At 34.0% G+C, this 21,883-nt stretch overlaps 2 protein-coding genes across 2 annotated transcripts in view; both read left to right on the top strand.

Moving 5' to 3' along the window:
• The window catches only part of LOC147071408 (uncharacterized), a 444,271-nt gene that overhangs the window by 152,728 nt on the left and 269,660 nt on the right, over positions 1-21,883 (top strand). The window lies entirely within an intron of this gene.
• Positions 297-4,482, top strand: Rrp46 (exosome complex component Rrp46). Its single transcript, XM_085948510.1, has 3 exons — positions 297-450; positions 1,155-1,390; positions 4,097-4,482. Exons 1-3 carry the CDS (start codon positions 318-320, stop codon positions 4,418-4,420), a joined length of 693 nt encoding a protein of 230 aa, XP_085804636.1. The 5' UTR covers positions 297-317; the 3' UTR covers positions 4,421-4,482.

Raw genomic sequence — 21,883 nt, forward strand, 5'->3', positions numbered from 1 at the left:
TACTCCTTGTCGTTATTTTATATGTATTTTACATTAATTTTTAATAAAATAATCTAACAACAGGTTATTCACAATATTGTTGTTATAGTTTGGTCACTACATGTAGAGCTTTTTTCGTGCTAGTAGATGTAAGACTTGATGCTTAGAAATTTGTATGGGGTACAATAATATCATTGCCATTAGTTAAAAATATTTTGCTCTAAATTGCTCTAAATTGAAAGATTGCATTATTGCTTATTCAGAAATACATTTGATCTGTCAAAAAATGTTTACAAGTTTATATAAAATTTAAGGTTACGATATCAAAATAGCAAAACATGGGAAGCGTGGATACAGAAATGGAATCGACAAATAAGACTAATCCAGAAGCAGAGGAGTTACAATTACGGGAGATGCAATGTGAACTGAACATGTTAACACGACCCGATGGTTCTGTAGTATTTTCACAAGGTAGTTCTTTTAAAATTGTGTTTTCAGTAAATAAAATATACAGCACAGCTAATAATTCAATACGAATAAAATAAAATGTTATGCCTTTAAACCTGTTATTTTGGGCATAAAATAATAATATACAGATAACCTACTTTATCTAGAGACTTAATACTAGAGAGTTTAATACTTTTCTGTTATGTTTATTTTAGCTTTGTTATTGACATTTATTTATTTTTTTCTACTTTACTGTGAATGCCATTAAAATTACATATACCTACGAAGTAGACGATTTGCTAGAATAGGTAGCTAAAAATAGCTCAATGTGGAATGTAAAGATGTATGTGGACATAAGAAGGGTCACATATATACACCAAGGTAGCAAGCGAGAAAGTTGAACATGAAAGAGGTACGCATGCTAAGTCTGCTTTAGAGCGGCACTTTGTCTAGGGGCATCACTGTGTTCAGGAGAGCCGAAAGATTGAATTTTATTCAATTTTGTATTTAAGCTCCAATATTTCCTTTTTATATTATTTTGAAGACTTATCTCCCTTTTCCTTTTGCATGCAGATTTATTCTGACTAATCTAAAATGACAAAAGATAAACGAATTAATTGAATTCAGAAAAAATATTATGTTACAGTGACAGGCTAATTAAAAGAAAAGTGGAAGGAGTTATGGAAATACTTTTATTTAGTTTTCTAATAATCTTTTTTAATTTGCAGGACAGACTGTTGTCATGGCCGCTGTGTATGGGCCAGCGGAGGGAAAACTTTCCAATTCCGACATATACAATGCCAATGTCGAAGTATCATTTAACGCCACCGCCGGGATGCCATCGGTGCGGGATAGATTGCGTGAAACCATCATCAAACAGTCATGCGAGACAGCTCTGATTCTCTCATTACACCCACGTACTACAATATTGCTAAACATACAAGAAATGCAAGATTTTGGTGGAGTAAGTTTTCATATTGAAATATAATTAGTTCTGCACGCTTTTTAATTAAAATAGGGATACATAAGGAACGTCGGTGTCTTCTTGAAGGTCAGAAGTTATCAAAGCGATCTCCACCTTTGTGACCGCTGTTTTTGAATGGGAAAGAATGGACCTTTAGATAATAATATAAAATAAATTGTCATAAAATACACAATGCAAAATGTTTTACAAACTACATTGAAAAGTTTAACGAATATGGTATATATACCTAGGAACAGTACTCTCTCAGTAATCCGCCACCCCAAAAACCAGACAAGTGTCCAATTAGTGAAAGCGGCGGATTATAGTGCATACATACAAAATATGGAAAAATTAATACAGGTATTTCGTAAAAAATAGTCTTTTTGAGAAATTTATACTAGCAAATTACGATTTTATTTATAACCAAAATCAAGTATTGACTAAATTATACATATTTATAAACTAAGTTTATTAACTAAATATTAAACAGTAAATCACTTGACACAACCAGTTGTTCAGTGAGGCCGATATCGCCGTTGTTTCGTAAAAAGGGCGAATCAACCATTTTGGCGAAATCGAGATTTTATTGAAAATACAATATGTACCCCACTAGCTTTGTTGTATAAAAACGGCGTATTTGTATCTCCACTGGAAAGTACTTAAAAACGATAATCGACTAAAATTAAATTAATTAAAATTACTAATAAAAAGCGAATGTGACATATTAGGCCTTTTACAATATTATATAATAATGCCTATTATAATGACAGTATTCTTTCTAAGCTTTATTATAAACTTGTTAGATATTTATAATCATCCACAGGTAATAAACAAATAAATGTCAAAAGCTAAAAATCCTCCTGTAAAATAGCATTTTGGTTAATTCGCCCTTTTTACAAAACACCGACGATATTCTTGAATGGCTTAGGATTCCTGGCTTTCCCTATGACCAAAAGCTTAATTTTGTGTGTCCCGTTTGCATTGGAGTACGGCATAATTGTGATGCGGTCCTTGGGCACTTCCCTCCCTGGTACATTAATTTCTTTTCGATGAACGTACGTTTTACGAAGGAGAAGTTTACAAAATAAACCTGTCTCATCTGCGTTGTATACTTGTACGCGGCAGACTACTGAATTTGATAATCGAACACCGGCGAATTATAGAGCTTGATTTTGTGCTTTCAACTAGTAAAAATAACGGCGGATTATAGTAGTTAATCAAGCGGCGGATTACTGAGCGTGTACTGTACCAATTTTTTTTTGCCATGTTCGATCCTAAGAAAATCGTATGGGCCTCCACAGGGTGGAGGTTGTATTAGGTTACATGTAAATTGTACGTAAAACATTTCACCGTGGCACAGTTTGCCTTGAGCTTTCTATCGGAAAGAGATAACCGTATGCTATTTGGTCTCCAATTTTATTAGATTCAATATGAACATTAATTCAATTTTCATAGCTGATTTTAGCAAAATTCATGAATTCAAGAATGAAAACTAACCTAACCAAACAAATAATCCAGTATACCGGCTATTTTCAAAATTTGTTTGCTGCTGGTTTCCTGTAAACCGACAAGAACCGTGTTTTATTTTGACATATAACGTACAAGTTTCCGGACACAGTTGTGTTAACAGATTTTTGTTTTTACGAGAAATGGATGTTAGCCACTTGCTCAACCTATTAGGTCCATCCGTACTGCATTGAAATGACTTTTGTCAGACCCGTGATTCAAACTCGGGGCCCACAACATTATAGGCCGATACGTTACCACTCAGTTATCGTGTTTACTATATAATTTGAAATTAGATGAAAGCTTAAGATTAATGCATGTGTTCACAAAATAATGATTTGAAAATATGCTGTAACCACGGACATCTGATGTACCAAATATGCTATTATTCTCAATTTTAATACTAGGATGGTACTAATATATTTTATGTGATCATTGGTCCGATGGCAAGAGAAGACCTGGATGGCCGAAATCGAGATGGCTGGACTGTGCCATGGGAGATTTAAAAATGCTCAGTCAAAGCAATGGGAGAGTGTCGGCGCTGGATCATCGAGGATGAAAGAAGTTTTTGAAGGAGGCCAAGGCCCACCAAGGGTTGTAGTGCCATAAATGAAGATGTTAAATTTAATATTGAATTCTAAGATAAGAAAATATAAGGTCTCATCATGACATACATCCTTCCTAGAAAGTCTACGAATTATTTAGAATTAGCTCGCAACGATATTCGAATTGCTAATTTTTGACATTCATACAGTCTCCAGGTCGTCATCCAGGTCGCCTTTTCTATTTCGATATTTTTATGGCAGTATCTGACGGGCCGCAGATTTTTAACGACACACATTGAATGTAGAGCGAAGCTCTTACTAAAATCGCTGTAATATGGAAAATTTGTGGCTTAGTATTTCATAATGTGTTTCACTGTGCTTAATTTTTTAGATTATGCAAAGTAATTGACAGTGACTAGTAATTTGAGTTTGAAGTCGGACGAGATAACTTGCGAAATTTGTATGTGCAGCCTGTCGATCACGATCTCATAGAGCGAGATAACTTGCTGAAAGCATAAGACTGGTTAAATTGTATTTCATTATAGTTGCAAATTTTAGTTATTATATAAACGTTTTTATTTTTATTAATCGCAACTCAAATTAATTTTATCGCTATTATTACAACGAATAATGTCTCTCTTCATTCTGTTTTCAGATAATAGCATGCAGTGTGAATGCGTGCTGTTTGGCTCTCATCAATGCTGGTCTCCCGATGAATTTTCTCTTCGCTGCCGTGTACTGCGTCATAAAAAAAGATGGCCAGGTGCTACTGGATCCCTCCTCTAAAGAAGCCACCGATTCGCTGGCAGACTTCACCTTTGTATTCGATAGCATATCCAAAAGTGTCATATCTTCAACGTCAAATGGAAACTTTAGTACTTCTCAATATCGTGACTGTCTCGTGAAGTGCCAAAAAGCTAGTGATAGCGTTTTCGAGTATTATCGTGATGTTGTTAAAAAATACGCTTCGACGATATAGTATTTTATTTATATTTTCTATTTAATTGTTTGTACTCTTATAATAAATTTCATTTAAATCTATTCTTGAAGCCTTTTATTTAATATTGAATTATTAATATATTTAATTTTGAAACACCTCAGAAAGTATGCATATTGAAAACAAAGCCACAAATTATTGGTATTATAGCGATTTTAGTTAGAGCTTCACTCTACATTCAACGTGTATCGTTAAAATTCTGTGTCCAATCAATCAAATAAGAAATCAGATAGGTACTGCCATAGTAATATTGTGAGGCATAGAAAAGGTTAATGCAATGACAAACGCAATTTCATTCATTTTAACTTAAATGACTTACAGAAGTCGAATAATTAAAATGATGCAATTAAATGGAGTTTTGCGAAATTTAATTTTAAAACGTCTATTGCATAAATGAAAATTGACATATTGTTCTGATTTGAATATACAGTAAAATGAATAATGTTAAAACCAATCACTTATACTTGAATCACAAAAACATAATTAGCCATAAATATCCATTAAATTTATTTGCTAATTAATTTTCTCTATTTTGTTGTATCCATCATTTTGAGGATTGTAAATTCATTCATTATAGCAATATCTACATTCCGTCAACTGCATGACTAATCGATCGAGATGTCTGTAATGTATTTATAATTCTTTCACAAGATTCAGAGGCACATTACCTACATAAGGAAGACCAAAGATCGGCTGAGTAGACACATTTTAGTAATGATTTGGTAAATTGTGATAAAGCATTTGCTATATGTGTCGCTGAGTTTCAAAACCCGCTATAACACTTTTTTGAAATAATTAAGATATATATATCGTTGGATTCGTCATTAAAATCTCTACATGAAAATTTTATCGCCTCTTTCAAAAGCCGCTACGATTAACTGTCATTTATGAAACAAAATCAATGTGTCTATCAAATCCCGTTATAACACTACTGAAACATTCAAAAACCTTTTTAGTTCAAAAAGTTTTTGTTGATTTTCTCAACATAATGAAAAAGTGTTATAGCGGGTTTTGAAACTCAGCGACACATATATATATAACTCTTCTATTAATGTCGGCCTCTCATCCACTCTTATCAGTGACGCTGGATCCAATATGGACATGTTCGCTGAATGCGTATATTGCCATGTATGAAAATCTCTCGTCTATAATATGTTTATTTTGGCTCCATGAAACAGAACATGAATAAACAGAATATGATAAAACAGAACATGAATAAAAAATAAAATCATATAATTTCTGCATTTCTAATCGCTAGAAAGCCTCAATTAAACGGGACTCAACTCGGTGTTGCCGGCAAGCTAGGTATATCTCGTCTTAATCAATCTAATATGTTCAAAATGCTTGGGTGACTAGGTACAATGAAATAATAAGTTTAATAATTTTAGGGAGTTGTGCATGATGTAGAGGTTTTTACGGCGAAAGGCCAACATGCAGTAATTATATGTATATATATATTTATATATAAGTATTTCGTTTATAAACTTAAGTTTTATAAGTATTTAATTAATAAATAGATACGACAAAAATGAATGTTTTATTTTTCCCCTGGTTGTTCTGTTTTGTCACCGTTCTATTTCTTCATGTTCCGTTATCATGTTTTGTTTTGTCCGGTTACTGTTTATTTTTAGGCCCATCGATTCACATTCTTATTCAATCTAGTGCGGTAAGATGGTAGTGTTGATGAAAAACACAAAGAGGCAATTTTCAGGAATGTTGTCCACAAGGATTACAGCAGTGCAGGAACAGAAAAGCAAAGACGACGTGGTGACAGGCTACACTGATGATGACAATGAACCGAATTGATAAACTTTAATTTATTTAACGTTGACATCTGCTGTTGGAGATGTTCACAATAAATATGAGAATTCTACCAGCATTTATAAATTCGAAAACCAAACATAAACGGAATATGTTGCTGATATAAATATGTGAGTGTGTCTTTGTTATTTGAAATCATGTCGTTTTTCTTTTCTTTTCCGTCTCATACCTAGCTAGGTGGATTGAAACAGTAAACAATAGTACTCCGAAATCATTCAATTTCAAACAATCTAAAAATGCCACTGCGTGAAATAGAAAAAAAAGTTCAACACATTCTGTGCCTATCACTTTGAAAGTAAAGATCAACAGTCGAACTTGGTTATTACGTGGAAGATGGGACCGACTGAATTTGCTCGTTATAAGCATTACTTGTATAACATTTTTCGCGCCACGTTCTATTTAAGCATAGAACATAAAAAATCTGAAAACCATCGTAAAAATCCCCGAAACAAGCATTGCATTCATAAACTACAAAAGAAGTTGTTTATTGTAATGAATGCTGGTAGGTACCTACTGACTTCATTAACATCAATTAGGTACCACTTAACTAGTGTCATAAACGTAATCCGATCCCGGCGGAATACTAAGTTATTTAGCAAGATACAATGGGAGTGAGTTTGCGAAGTGAATATTACAAGTGACTTTTGCGAGTAAGTCTAGAAAGTGAATATTACCAGTGAGTTTTTATGAATGAGTCGTTTGTTCGATCGTTCTAGCATTTTATTTAACCCAACACGGTTAAAATAAACGCTTACACAAGTATTCCAGGCTTTTGGTGAGAAAATATTTTAATATAATGAACATTAATAAATATCGCTGAGGCAGCGCTCGGAATGGAGCAGAACGCCCTGGAGCGCCGTTCCGGTTTGTGAATTCCTCGAGAATACCGTTCCGTCTTGTGGAATCCTCGAATATACCGTTCCTTCTAGTGGAATCCTAGAAGATTTCTCGTAAAATTCTCGAGCCTCATCAGAATATTTCAGATGGCGTTCCGGTTCAAAATATTTTGAAAACATAATAAAATAATTATCTTTCTATTAAACAATGATTTTACTGGTTGAAAATCCCTGATTATTGTTCCTACATAATAATATGTCGATACAAATGGGTGCCACAATTAGCCTAGTTAAAATTTTGTTCTTAGAAATGCATCGAGCTAGGTATATTTTTTCCCAACAATGAATTTCTAGACAACCCATGTCTCTAATAATAAAAAATAAAAGTTTTTATTGTTGTTTCAATGTTTTTTTGCGTGCAGACAAAATCACAAAATACATCATTTATTTAGGGTACCTGGTATTATGGGTATATACTATATAAGGACGTAAGGTAGATGGTTTGTGAAATATAAAAGTATCATGATGCAATCAATCCACCTTTCGAATATTCACGTCATTCTTATATTAAATACAATGGAAAATGTATTAGGCACTCATAAAACAGTTGCAGGTAGGTGTATATTATATTATAACCAATTAATGAAAATAGTTTTTTAAATTATCATGGTAGTGGAAATGCCTTCTAAAATTTTCACGTATTTAATACTATTGTACGACAACATCTTCTTGGGTACGCTTCTAGGCGCTGCTGTCTACTAAATGGGAGGAGCTTCTTAGTTTATAATGGAATTCCGGGTAAAAATGGGCGGACCATGTTAGTTCACAGTTTTAACACGTAGCCAAAAAGATGTTGTCATACAATAAGCTTAAAATAATATTGCATATTACTCGTATTTAAAAATATGTATTAGTATTAGAGTATTAGGCTATCATAAGACCCTGCAGGTAGATTGTTTATGAAAAATGGCAATGCCTTCTAGAATTTTCACCTATTTTACTAAGTTTAAAATAATATAGATATTGCATATTTTAAAAATAAAATGTATCTGGCTCTCATAAACCCCTGCAGGTAGATTGTTTATGAAAAACGGCAATGCCTTCTTGCTACTTGCTACTAAGGCCAATTATCTTGCATTTAAAAAAAATTGCGGCGTTTTACTGCGGGCGTGAAGATCTCTTCACATAATCTTTGCTGTCCGTATGATTAGCTTCGTTTTCTTTGTTATATATACCTTAAATTCATTTTCTTTTTCGTAATTTCCATGTGGTTTTCTCTTCCTGGCACCTTGCATTAGAGTTAATTCTTTAAGCCAGTCAGAGCTCACCTTGAGCGTAGCAACCTCAGTCTTGGGTATTTTCTCCCAGGGCATTCCCTTTAAAAATTGAAATAGATGCTTCACATCGCCACTGTATGGTCCCGTGGTACGCTCAATTAAGACCGAGTGTGGTGCGGGGCGGGTTTTGGATTGAAGGGATTAACTTCAATGTTCTTCAGAACTGCATGACTGAGAATCATCATCCAAATGATATGACGGTTAAGAAACTTTCTTCATGGCTTGGACATGCAGATAACCTGTGGCACTCTTGATTTGTGTCTGTCCATCTGGAGTTAGCTTTCCTTGTCCTTTAGCTTCACCTCCAAGATATTTCTCCACATCCGCTTATCCTGATCTGATCTGTAAAAAAAAAAAAGTGAAGCCATCTAAACTTGAGTAGGTATTCCAATTTTTCTTCTTCCAATGTTTGACATTAGAATTTTTGGGAACTGCGTTTCTTCCATCCTTGCGACATAGTCCGCCCATCTTAAGCGTACCAACTTAATAAACTGCATTATTCTTGGCTCCACAAATAGGCGATACGAGTTTCAAGACCTATCTCATTCGACGGATGCCATTTTTTCTATGTAAATACTTTTTAGGATCTTTCTCTCGAATATCTGATACATGAAGACTAACTGCAATACAAAATAAAAACATGTATTAAAGTTACAATGATTTCTTTGTCCATTTGGAAGTCATACATAAAAAAGGCGTGCGTAAACCATTTTTCAAGTTTAGTATTAAAATAATCATCAGAAGAACGTACTGTGACACCCCCGTATGGTCCCCATTTGGGGATGTCTTTGTGTATCTGGAGACGCCCGAATCGGTATCAAAGCCAACAAATAATAAAGCGCTGATTACGAAAATAAATAATGTTAAAAGTCGGCCGGCAACATTGTCTTTGACCGTTGGAGATATGCAACGTCGCCCAAGAAAAAAAACCGTTGGGAATGATTTTTCAAGATGGCGCGGAGATCGCGACAAGCAGCAAAATCGCGAACGCGTACATTTCGCCCTCCGTGGCGCCCAACGTGGGGCGCCACTTATCACTTCCCTCCATTTTGGTATGTGAAATTCTCAACTGTCACTTTGTGTTTTGTTTTCTTTTTTATCGTCTGTATTTGGGATGAAGGTGGATAATTATGACACCGGAATTGTGATGGAAGCGGCGAGTTTATTTACGTTTATTATACTATATGGTTACATTTTTTAATAATTTAATTCTACGGAGGGCGAAATGTACGCGTTGGAGATTTGCAACGTCGCTTTCTTTTCGACGACGGTTTCGTTGGAAAAAATCACAAGATGGCGCGGAGATCGCGACAAGCAGCAGCAAAATCGCGAACGCGTACATTTCGCCCTCCGTAGAATTAAATTATTAAAAAATGTAACCATATAGTATAATAAACGTAAATAAACTCGCCGCTTCCATCACAATTCCGGTGTCATAATTATCCACCTTCATCCCAAATACAGACGATAAAAAAGAAAACAAAACACAAAGTGACAGTTGAGAATTTCACATACCAAAATGGAGGGAAGTGATAGTACATAAGTGAAACGGCAAATAATTTTCAACACTATGTGGAACGAAATTTCGGCCGCGTTGAGGCGGATAGTCGGCTTGTTCGCACGTCAATTTCTTTTGTGATGGAGTCGTCTGAATATATTCTTAAATCGTGTAAAGATGACTCAAAAACGTCCCGCATGTACTTGAAAAAGAAAACATGTCAATGAATATACTATTATTATTACGAATATAATAATAAACATAACATAAAAAAGATGCATGTTGAATTTTTATATATTTCGTTCGGTTCGCGTCATTTGCACCCGCGACCCGCAATCCGCGCGTCGCCTAGTCACGATCTTTTTATATGGAAAAACACAAAATATCAGTAGATCTACTGAAATTTCAGTAGACATGACAACGCTGTAGCTTCAGCTTCATATATGTATTAAAAGTCTGTAATAAATTTCACTAGCAAAATAGTGTTTCGGTGCATGTGCAGATGCTGCTCTTTCATTCATTTCGGAATGGTCTCGCCTGTGGGCGCGGAAGAAAATTGCAACATTGTCGGCGATTTTAATTTATTGACTGCTAGACGATTTTCTATGTGCGAAACCATGTTGGCATTGGCAAACAATTTCTGTTTTGTTCAACAGATTTGATACCGACAAATTTCAAACAGTTTTTTATATAAGTACTTAATGTTAATTAATTGAACGAATAATATATGTATTTTCATCTGGTCTAGGCAAAGTAATATAAAATATAATTAAAGACTTGTAGGAAGCTTCTGGGAACAGAATGTGTTTATAAAAAGCAAGACAGTCAACAAAGGCAAATAGTAAAAAAGTGCAAAATCAGAAACAAGAAACAAGCTTGGAGTGGACGGTTTACCGCTAACAGATTCGCGAGTGTTCCTCAGTCTCCATTCCACCTGACTTCAGAGATCTGGGCGAGATGCGGAGGACCACGTATCTTTGTTAAACCATCTCCGATACTCTCATGTCTCTTCAGTGACGTGCGTAGGTGCATGGCTTTGAAATAATATAATTCTTATCAAAAACGACCAATGACATTATTAATGGACAACGCACTCAATACAGTAGCTAGCAAGTAAATTCGCGCATGGCGACATTCGCATATGGACAGGTAGACGTCACGCAATTTACATTATGCGATATCACGCATCGGGAATTTATAGCAATATGACCTTTATTGTAATGGCGTTACAACAGTGTTTCTAGTGTCAATGTTCATTTGAGCGAAGCCGTTCGAACCGAACCATTCGGCAGACCCGACAAAAAGCATCGGGAATTTATAGCAATATCACCTTTATTGTAATGGCGTTAGAACAGATTATGCCATTCGGCAGACTTGACAAAAAAGTGAGTGTCATTTTTTTTCCAGATGCTTCGTCCATATTAATGTGGAAACGACTGACTGTCACCGTGCGTGGAGAATTTTCGTTGCCGTTTTGACGTTATGAGAAGAAACAGAGAAAACTATGTAGGTAGATGTAGGTAATAATATTTAACATTAAAATTCACTTGTTGTGAAAATAATAATTTTTAAAAGTGGTATAACCACAGACATAATTTATCAGTTATCTGATGTATCAAATATGGCATTCTTCCCAATTTTAAAACGACAATTTATACGAATAATAGGTAATTATTTATGATATTAATATTATATTTCTTCTGATCGTGAAATGTTAATTTCTAATTTGAGAAAATACCACAATAATGGCATATCTACCGGGTTTGGGCCGAAATCCCGAATGCTGAAATCCCGAATGGCCAAAATCCCGAAAGCCTAAATCCCGAGAGCCGAAATCCCGAATACCGAAATCCCGAACGCTGAAATCCCGAAAAATAAAAAAAAAAATGCTAACACCAATAATTGCACAATCCTGAATTGCGCAATTTTCACAGGAGAGACAAAACCCCATTTTTTGTGGAAATATTAATTATATTATAATCCAAGATAAGTGTTGAGATTGCGCAATTTTTGCAAGAGAGGCAAAAACCCACTTGTTCTACAAAAAAATGTTTTTTTTCTCTCTTGCAAAAATTGCGCAACTCAATATTGTGCAATTATTGATGTTGGTATTTTTAGGGATTCCGGCCATTCGGGATTTCAGCATTCGGGATTTCGGCATTCGGGATTTCGGCCTTCGGGATTTCGGCTTTCGGGATTTAGGCTTTCGGGATTTCGGCCATTCGGGATTTCAGCATTCGGGATTTCGGCCTTCGGGATTTCGTCCGGCACCTATATCTACCGTATATACCCTTTCTACAGATTATTAAGGCTTGGCTCGCAAATCATTCTCAAAAAAATGCGGTGTTCAAACCCCAGCAGGACATCTGAGCCTACACAGATCTTAGGTTGTATCAACAGATTTTTACGAAGAAATCGTGTTAACCATTTACGGATTTGCCCAACCATTGCCAACTCAAGTAGAAAGCCGATACATTCACAACGACTCTTCCTACCTTTTCCGCCCCTCCCGTTGTTGTCTATGTATGAACTGTCATAGCCCGACATTGTTATATATAGTGCTCATACTGACGCGTCTGTCGTGTTAACACAGTGAATAGTTTGATTTGAATAGAAAAGTTACATGATAAATAATACACTAGCATTAACACACCTTCTACAAATGTAATGCATATATCAATGCTACATTTTTTTTTGGAAATCGATATTACCACCAGTTTTTGTGTGAAGGACTAGTCTGACTTTGACAGCTGATAAATAACAAGTGTATAGTATTTATAATTTATTAATATATTTGATTTGAGAATTTTTTATAATTCAATTTGAAACGAGAAAGGGCGAATCAATATGTCAAGCAATCAGGGATCTGATTTTGACAGCTGAAACGTGGACCACTCGTTGCTTGTGCAAAAAGTTATTCTCAGGCTTTATTAATCTAAAGATGGCGGTGGCCCAACCCATTGGGTCGTTGCACTGGAACAAATACGCATTGGACAAACAATATGCATTTTCGACCAGCCGCAGGTTCGAACCCGCGATCTACGGCTTTGTATTTGAGTATTTGACACAGTCGGTCCAGCGGAAGATACCCCCCTATGTTCACACCCCGTTTGCTTTCTCAAATCATATTTTCTTGTAAGAAAATCTCACGTTGATTGAGAACATAATTAGCATATTATAATTCTCCCGTAAATGAATAGGTACCTAGAGCTCGAAGGATTTCATCAAATATCTTTCTTGGATACGACCCTTTTCGCCTTTTCTATCTACACTTTATGACGTCTTATGGTTACATGTAAATTGTACGTATTACATTTCGCCGCAACACATTTTACCGTGATCTTTCTTACCGAAAAGAGATGGCTATAATATAATATAATGTAATGTTTCAATTCTATTAGATTCAATAAGAACATTAATTTGGTATCGATTGTTATCAAACATCTGATAACAACACTGTCAGTATTGTCAGATTTTTGATAATTTTGACTTAATACTTACGAGCACATATGAAAATTGCATGTAGATTATACGATATAACCATAACGTAATAATACGTGTCAAGCCTATCAGGCACCATTAGCGAGGGGTGCAAGATTAGTAAATGCGCTCCCTAAAGACATAGACATTTTCAATGATGTACTTTGAATTTTGTTTTTGAAACTGTATTTTTCTGTATAAAATTGTATGTTTTTTGTTTTCAAAAATTACCTATATTTTTCTGTATTAAATTGTACTTAAGTATGTTTTTTTTTTTTTTTTTGTTATTATTAGTGTTATTATATATTTTTTTTCTATATTCTCTTCTTCTCTCTTGTGAGAGTAATGTTTGACTTATAATGTAACTCTCATTTTGTGTACGTCTTGAATTTAGATTTGTTATGTCCACAATGTTTTGTATTCTTAAATAAATAAATAATAAATTGTAGGTATTTATAATTTACTTAGATACTTACCTATTTTCTTCTGTCTTTCCCTTGTATTTCGGTGGTTAAATCCCGAAGGCCGAAATCCTGAATGCTGAAATCCCGAATTGTAATTTCATACTATCTTAAAATACGCATTTATGCATAATAATATACATGTTTAAGCTTTATTATAATATTAAGTCGATAAAACGCTGAAATATAATGTTATTTTCATTCCAACATCTAACGTTATTTTTAATATTTGTTGTATATATAAATAAGTACCCATGTATAGACTATAAATTAATTGATTATGCACATCTTTAAGTTTTAGCGAGGGAAGAATTATTTTCTTTTAATAAACATCATAAGGCATAATAATTATTCTCAATCTTTATTAAAAATATGTCAAGCGCGAAATATATAAGGTACAACTACTGAGAAGATAGAAGCATATTAAACTGACTTGCTTATTTACTCCAACAAATCGTAACGTACGTCTATTCCTTTGCGCATTTAATTCAACTGTGCGGCGTCCAATCCTTCCGGAGGCCAATTGGGTCGGCGTCCAATTGGGCCGGCGTCCGATTGTACCGGCGGCCAATTACCGGAGGCCAATCGCCGGAGGACAGTTCGCGGTGCCAAATCGTCCTAGACCCGATCAATATACTCAAAGATCACGTGATCAGGGGTGATTGGCATTCGGGATATAATACACGTAGAGAAAAAATAGATATTACGATTTTATTTCTTCTGTATTCGGACGCCACTGTTGATTGTTATATGAGCATAGGGCAAGTTGACCGATATAATGGTGAAATGCCCCTCGCTCGGATGATGACCGCTGCCACTGGTAGAATAATATTATTTATTTCTAAATATTTTTTTCATATTTCATAAACACCATTATTGAATGTGTCGATTCGGTAAGCATTTGCATGATGGCGAGGAAAAGATATGAATCGTAATACAAGGTTGCCAAACCGGCCGATTGTGAATTGTGACAATAATATTGATTTCTATAATATAAATTATTACAAGTCAAATAAAAAAAATATTTTGCTAAGTTCGTCCTTGATTATCTGAATAGCGAAAAGGTTTTATCTTTTATGGTAAAGTAAGCGACCCCTTTTCGTGGGATTGTTTTAGAAAATAAATATAAATATAATAATAATAATATATAAATAATTTCAAAATGTAAATATTTACACCTATTAAGATTATTATTAGATTTTGATCGCCATAAAATTCAAGTAAAAACTATCTCCCAAACAAAAAATGGTAGGCACCATTATTGTAATAATGTAATAATTGTAATGTAACGATGACTCCGTGCATATTCGCCATTGATATAATTCTTGCTTTATTCTTAGCTCAAGTTTGGTTTTATAAATTAGTTTCCAAAAGGACGTAGGGTCATTCCCAAATCTTGTGTAGTAGGTACCGTTAGACATTCCTAATTAAATGATAATTAAAAATATATGAGTATTTCGAAAGATCGAACGAAGATCGACATCACTGTTGACATTATTAAATTGAAAAAAATAAATCATTAAGTTATCTGTGTATTATTTTTGAAAACTTATACTGTTCTTAGTTGTTATAGAAATGGAAAAAACGTGTGTTGGTTACGTAGGTAGCAGCATGTCAATAAAAAAAAGATTGAAAGTTTCTTGTCCCATACATTGTAAAGAGTTTTTGTTTTACCTGATAGACATTAAAAATAATTAAATTGACATTTTATAGATGTCCTGCTGTGATATCTTAAATAATACATTGTTTTTTACGAATGTTGTCAACCAAAACTGAGTTAAATAAGATTTATCATTTTTATTTCCTTAAAACTATGGACATTGTCCGAATAAAGTGAGTTTGACATTATTAGTCTTTACAATGTATTGTTCATTAGTGTCAACGTATCCGTTAACTACACAATATATAAGTAGGTACAATTAGAAATGACATTTAAACTGAATTGCAGCTGCTATTGACATATAGGTAGGTACTTTATCTTATTTTATAACTACACTTAGCACTGGCGTGCGGTGACTTTTGTTTATAGGGATTCTGTTGAAAACATACATAAATATAGTACCTATACCAATTGTTTTCTACATTTTACCTATTTAGGATTTTATAATTTTGTTATAGATATACTATACAAAGCAAGTCCACAAATAAAATGAGTAAAGGCGGGCACATATTATTATAGTCATTTTTCTGAAATGCTTTTAATTGAAGTAGTACTGTGGGGCTTGTGGCGTAACTATAGGCCGCAAGATTGCGCGATGGAGTTTATAATAATAAATATCAATATTCCGGACTCGATTACCTCCAACCCCCTTTGCGTGCTTGATCCAAAAGGTTCTTGTCAGAACTCTCCTCTAGGATATATCCATCTTTCTTTCATCGTGTTTGCTAGGTGCTCAGTATTCTGATCCATACTTTAATACTAGGTAGTTTAGTAGAGTTTAGTAGAGAGTATAATTATTAAATAATGCGTGTACATAATATATATATTATATGCACAATAAATATATTTAAACACTGTTTAAGGGGTGGGGTCTAGGACGATTTGGCACCGGACAACTAGACGCCACGGAATTCGAAAATAAATAGATGTTAGGTACTTATAGGCACTTCAAAAAAAAAAAATATTCAATATTATTATTTATATTTCAATGATTATATTATGATTTAATAATTGGTGAGAATGTAAATATGCAGACGTAAACAATGATTTAATCGTGCATATGTTTAAGTTCCAACGAAAAAAGAGTTTTTTATTTTATATAAAGCCTTAGGCATGGTAATTCTCAATCCGCGATAAAGATTACATTATGTTAAGAGTAAAATTAATTCAAACTACTAAGTAGTAGATAGAAACCGATTAAAATACTTCATCTACACGTGTCTACGACAGTGCGGCGTCCAATTGTCCGGAGGCCAGTCGTCCCATTCCCCTGTTTAAGGTACAATAAAATTAAGCTATACATACACTATCCAAATCAGATTTTAATGTGATAATATACATCCCCACTCCCCACATCAACCAATCATGCTCTGGAATCCTAGAAATGCTGAGAATGTGCCAACGTTTACGAAGCTTTGTTGATCGCAGAAAGGCCTTTATCTATCAATGAATCGGTATTGGATATAGGAAAATAAGAATTTCTGAAATCCTGACGATATTTTAGCAGCTTTTATGATATCTCGGTCCCATACTGGCCATAATGCTGCTAAATGATTTATTGCAGTCAGGGCTCGAATTGACGATCCCCGTCCAGCTACCAGCGAACTGCAAAGGTGTTTAACCACACCTCCAAATTAAAAGTAAACCAATCATGTTGCCGCGCATGCAATTTTCGACAATAAATTTATTCAGCTTTCTGCGGCGGCCAGCTCAATTTATTAAATGCAACCGCTGCGATGCACTTCCGAACGGACTGCTCCGACCCTGGCTGGAACGGAACGGACAAGCGACCTCTAGCTATCTATAATGCCACGATACGCAGAACCGGTGTCAGTGGTGTATTACATAAATAGAAAGACACCTACTTCCATATTATAAATAAGTAAATGACAATTTGACTCGAAAAAGCTTAATATAAAGCTATTCGTCAACCAAAATGTCATGGATGTGATTCCATGGCGCTGTAAGTAAGTATTTATTGTAAAGGGCGGATGGCAATGGAGGCTTTGACGCCGCTGACTTTTAACACAATTACATTAAAATATATAGCCATAAGTAGCTATTAGGTATCAAACGATAGAGTACAACAATTACGACATTCGACAACTTTGTACTTTTTTGTACTCTTTGATATACTGATACTTATGACCTTTTGCCTGATCACCTCGCATAAAATTAGATCAAAATTATATTCACTTGAAATAATATTTATGTACTAATAAATAAATAGATTACATACTTAGACAATATATGGAAAACAATATTTTTAGAATATATTACATCATTTTCATCCTAGAGCCGGAGTGCAAAGTTATGAAGCATATAGGTAGGTACTCTACGAATTCTTTCAAGTACTAGGTAATGGACGTGTGTTTCATCATCAATTTCATTCATCGTCAGAGTCTAAACTCTAGAGTCTAGACCTAGACCTAACGGGGCAGCGGCGATTTTCTTTAACGCAGATGACGCAATTGATTCGTCAAAAGGTTTAAAAGGGGGCCTCGAAACAGTTCAAATAGGTCATGCAATTATTAAATTATACCAAAATTATAAAATCCCTGCAACTAATATCAAAAGGGCCTATAACATGCCACATAAAAAAATCACTAATATTTATTAGTATATGTCATCATTGTTATTTTAACTAGGTACGTTGGCAGTTTTATTTTATTTTTTATCGTGGGGGGGCTCCAAGTCCCTAAACCCGCCATTGCAGCAGGGGTCGGGCACTATACGTGCGTGGGGGAAAATCGCCGCTTCCATATTATTAAAATGGCAAATCAATAAACGTAAATTTGGCTAGGAAACCAAAGATTCTGATGAAGGAAGTGTATACCTACCTATATTATATTATTACTGTAGAATAGTCGTAGAGCGTAGCGCATTGCGCTAGTAATCGAGGAGTCAGTCTCCAGTGTCAGCTGGCTCGGTGACATTCACATGTTATTTTTTTAACGTATTGATTTTTGAGGGAAGGATTTAATATAATCTTGCCGGTACCACTGACTTCCGGATACATCCCCCCCCCATTGAACTCAGGAATTTTGAGACCAACTATCTAATTATGTTTTTAATCTCACCTCATAACTTAGAGTGGTCGTTTCTAAAAACACAGTGTCAAAATAAACGAATTTTGTGACATACTCGTGACTACTTGTGTACACTGTACATATTATAAATACGTCAATTTTCTTATTATTTATGGACTGTAGGCCACCTCATAAAGAGGTTTCGTCATATTTTTTTAGAGAGAAATAGATGCTAGGCACTTGCTCAGCCTATTCGGTCCATGTTCTGGATCAAAATATTAATTGAAAAGCAACATGGGAATTTTGCCAGACCCGGAATTCGAAATCGAGTTCCTTGACTTGTTAAGAGGATACTTTACCACTCGGCCATCGCAGACGCTAGTCTATCTTTGACCTATGTAGATAAATCATAATAGTTAAAATTATACTGGATTGTTGGAATACATTTCTCAGTGAATAAAATTGTAAAACATTACCCCGATTAGGTAGGTAATGTATACTTAAATTAAATTAGCCTCATAAATGATGACAAGGCAAGACTTCGTGTTAACTGATTTTAGAGATAAGAGAAAATTGTTTAGTAAATGTGACAAGAAGTGTTGATAAATTTCTTTTTAATTAATGAAACCAGATGCGTTTTAATTAAACAGTATCAAACGAAATAATTTAAAACAATCGCCTAGAATCAAAAATACAAAAAGCTGGAAACGCCGTACTAAATAGGTAGATATAATATGGCGACCCCCCTGCATTTGAATAGATAGTAATTTTCTAATTTGTCTACAGAATAAAGTTGGGTAGGTAAGGGCAAATTGTGCTCGGCCATGGAATGGGCAAGATCCTAATTTATCGTTTCCTATTTCCGTTTCTGTTTTGACGCAGGCAGCTAGTTATCCCAGACGGGCAAACTGTTCACGATAATATTAGGTATTCGTATTTTTAGACATCTAATTTGGCTGTTTTTTTTATATTTTATATCTACCTGTGTGAATTTAAAATACAGAAATAAATTAGGCGAGCAAAAAATAAGCTTCACGTTATTACCAACATCTTGTAGAATCTATACAAGTAAATAAAATAGTAAATACAGACATGCATATCATTATTGTAATGTTGGAAAAATATAATTCATTGACTTACGTTTTATTCGTCTTTTAATATAAAAGCTATATTTACTAAATGTATATATACCTATACTTACTACGATCTATAATATGTCAGTGGCGAAGGGTGACTTTTGTAAAGAGGTTATGCTGTGGAGATCACAGAAAAAGAACACACCTGTCAGGTATACTTGCGGAAAATAAGAAGATTATACGATATTACTACTGATGAATCGGTACACACTAGGGAATCCAATCCCGAGCCAAAATTCTGATCCCGGGATCCTGGGACTGGTCCCGGGATTGGCATTTTTTTCCATTGTTAATATAACTTTTTTATATTTACAAATAACAATGATTAAATCGGTCAAAAATAAATCTAGTATATTTTTTACTATTTAAGACATTTATTGTTAATATTGTATCTGTTCAATTTTGGAAATACATAAGTTTAATTGAGTAAATAATATTGTAATATAAATAATAATGTGAATTTAATATGGGATATCTGTATCTGATAGTAAAGACTTAATGAATGGGTTGGCGAGATTTAAAATAGTAAAGCAAATCATGGTGTACCTACTTATGGCCTTTCCGCTTTATAAATCTAATTAGTCAATTAGCCAAATATAGAATTACTTTGTCAATAGTGCAAAGCATTGTTTTTTTTCAATCTTTCTCATTTTTATTAATTTATGTGAAAAAATAAAATGAATCGGCAACTTACAAATGGGAAAAAATGGGTAGAAACTTACATTTCTAAAGTAGTTCTTTGTTATTAAAAGTATTTTTTCTGTTATATTTTCGTTTTTATTTTATTTTCCATAAAAATTGATAAAAAAATACATCCCGAAACTTTCGGGATTATGTTTATCAATCCCGGGATTCATAGGTATCGAAAATAGCTCGGGATCCCGGGATTTGAATCCCTAGTACACACTAATGACAACGACACACCAATTCAATGAAATTGCAATAACTCACTGACGATATAAAATTGAGCGATGAGTTTAAATTATGTATTTTCACATCAAATTATTGGTAGATAAAATTAATTTTTATTCTTCTATCCATATCAGTTTACCATTAACATATTATTATCTAAACTAAACTAAAGTCTATTTATGGATGGTATAATAAATATACAATTATAAAACAATTTGGTTCATAGAGTTCAAAAGTCAAGGTTACCGGGAACACAAACAATATTATTCTGTCTCAGTTTTAAACTAACCACAAAAATGTCGTTCACGGAATTCGAAAAATCTGTTTACTAATACAAAGAATAAAACACCGTGCCAACAAAACTATCATAAATCAACAGCTGCCCTTTAGTATAAAAAAACATTTGACTCATCAAATCAGACTGACGCATGCGGGCCCTAAATTACTTTTGACAACGTAGGCGTGCAAAAAACTAAGACAAGTCCATAAATAATACAAACATTATAAATAAGTAGGGTATAATAGTTTATAGCCCTTCACAGTAATCCCAGTCTATTATAAAATATATTATTATTATGAAAGAATTCGAAAAATTCCTCACATAAAAAATCCGCTACCTGCCTTGGAATATGTCGGCATAATAGGTGATTTTAGACAAGAAAGTATCATAACCATATTTTACAGCTGTCAAAAAAGCGTCAACTGTCAATCACGGCCAGTCAGTGTTGCCAACATTCATGATGACCACTTTGTTTCGAGAAATGTATTTTTATCTACCGATAATATTATATATCACCATTCAGTGATGGAAAACGTTTACGAGTGTGTACAATATAATAATATCTATTTTTTGTTTTTTTTTTGTACTTTATTGTATTTTTCATTTGCTTCATGCTTCAATATTCGGTTTGGTTTTTGGTCGCATCAAAAGGTTTTGGATTTACGCGAAATGTTTGTTAGCTTTTCATGCAAAAAGCAACATATTGTGTTTTAGCTAAAACAGTAGGTACCTAACTAACTGATGGTTTATGAGGAACCTTAAGTTAACCACGAAAAATCGCAAGGTTTCGAGACACTATTTTTCATAACAAAGATATTATGAATAGATAAAATGAAATATGATTTTTCCAAAAAATACATAGATATTTCTGTGAATATTAGGTAAATTTTTGTTATATGTTTATTTATTCAATTTTTAGAGCCATGGCAAACAAAATATTAAACGTTCCCTTAGAAATATCGAATAAATAATAACAAATATCGTCTGTTTATAGA

The sequence above is a fragment of the Rhyacophila brunnea genome, unplaced genomic scaffold, assembly GCF_057557595.1.
Source record: "Rhyacophila brunnea isolate RB1 unplaced genomic scaffold, BYU_Rbru_1.0 scaffold_20, whole genome shotgun sequence".
Classification (NCBI taxonomy): Eukaryota; Metazoa; Arthropoda; class Insecta; order Trichoptera; family Rhyacophilidae; genus Rhyacophila; species Rhyacophila brunnea.

Coding starts and splice junctions, on each gene's coding strand:
- Rrp46 (XM_085948510.1), top strand. CDS start 318: ATGGGAAGCGTGGATACAGAAATGGAATCGACAAATAAGACTAATCCA. Junction 451..1,154: donor TTCTGTAGTATTTTCACAAG/GTAGTTCTTTTA, acceptor TTTAATTTGCAG/GACAGACTGTTGTCATGGCC. Junction 1,391..4,096: donor AAATGCAAGATTTTGGTGGA/GTAAGTTTTCAT, acceptor TTCTGTTTTCAG/ATAATAGCATGCAGTGTGAA.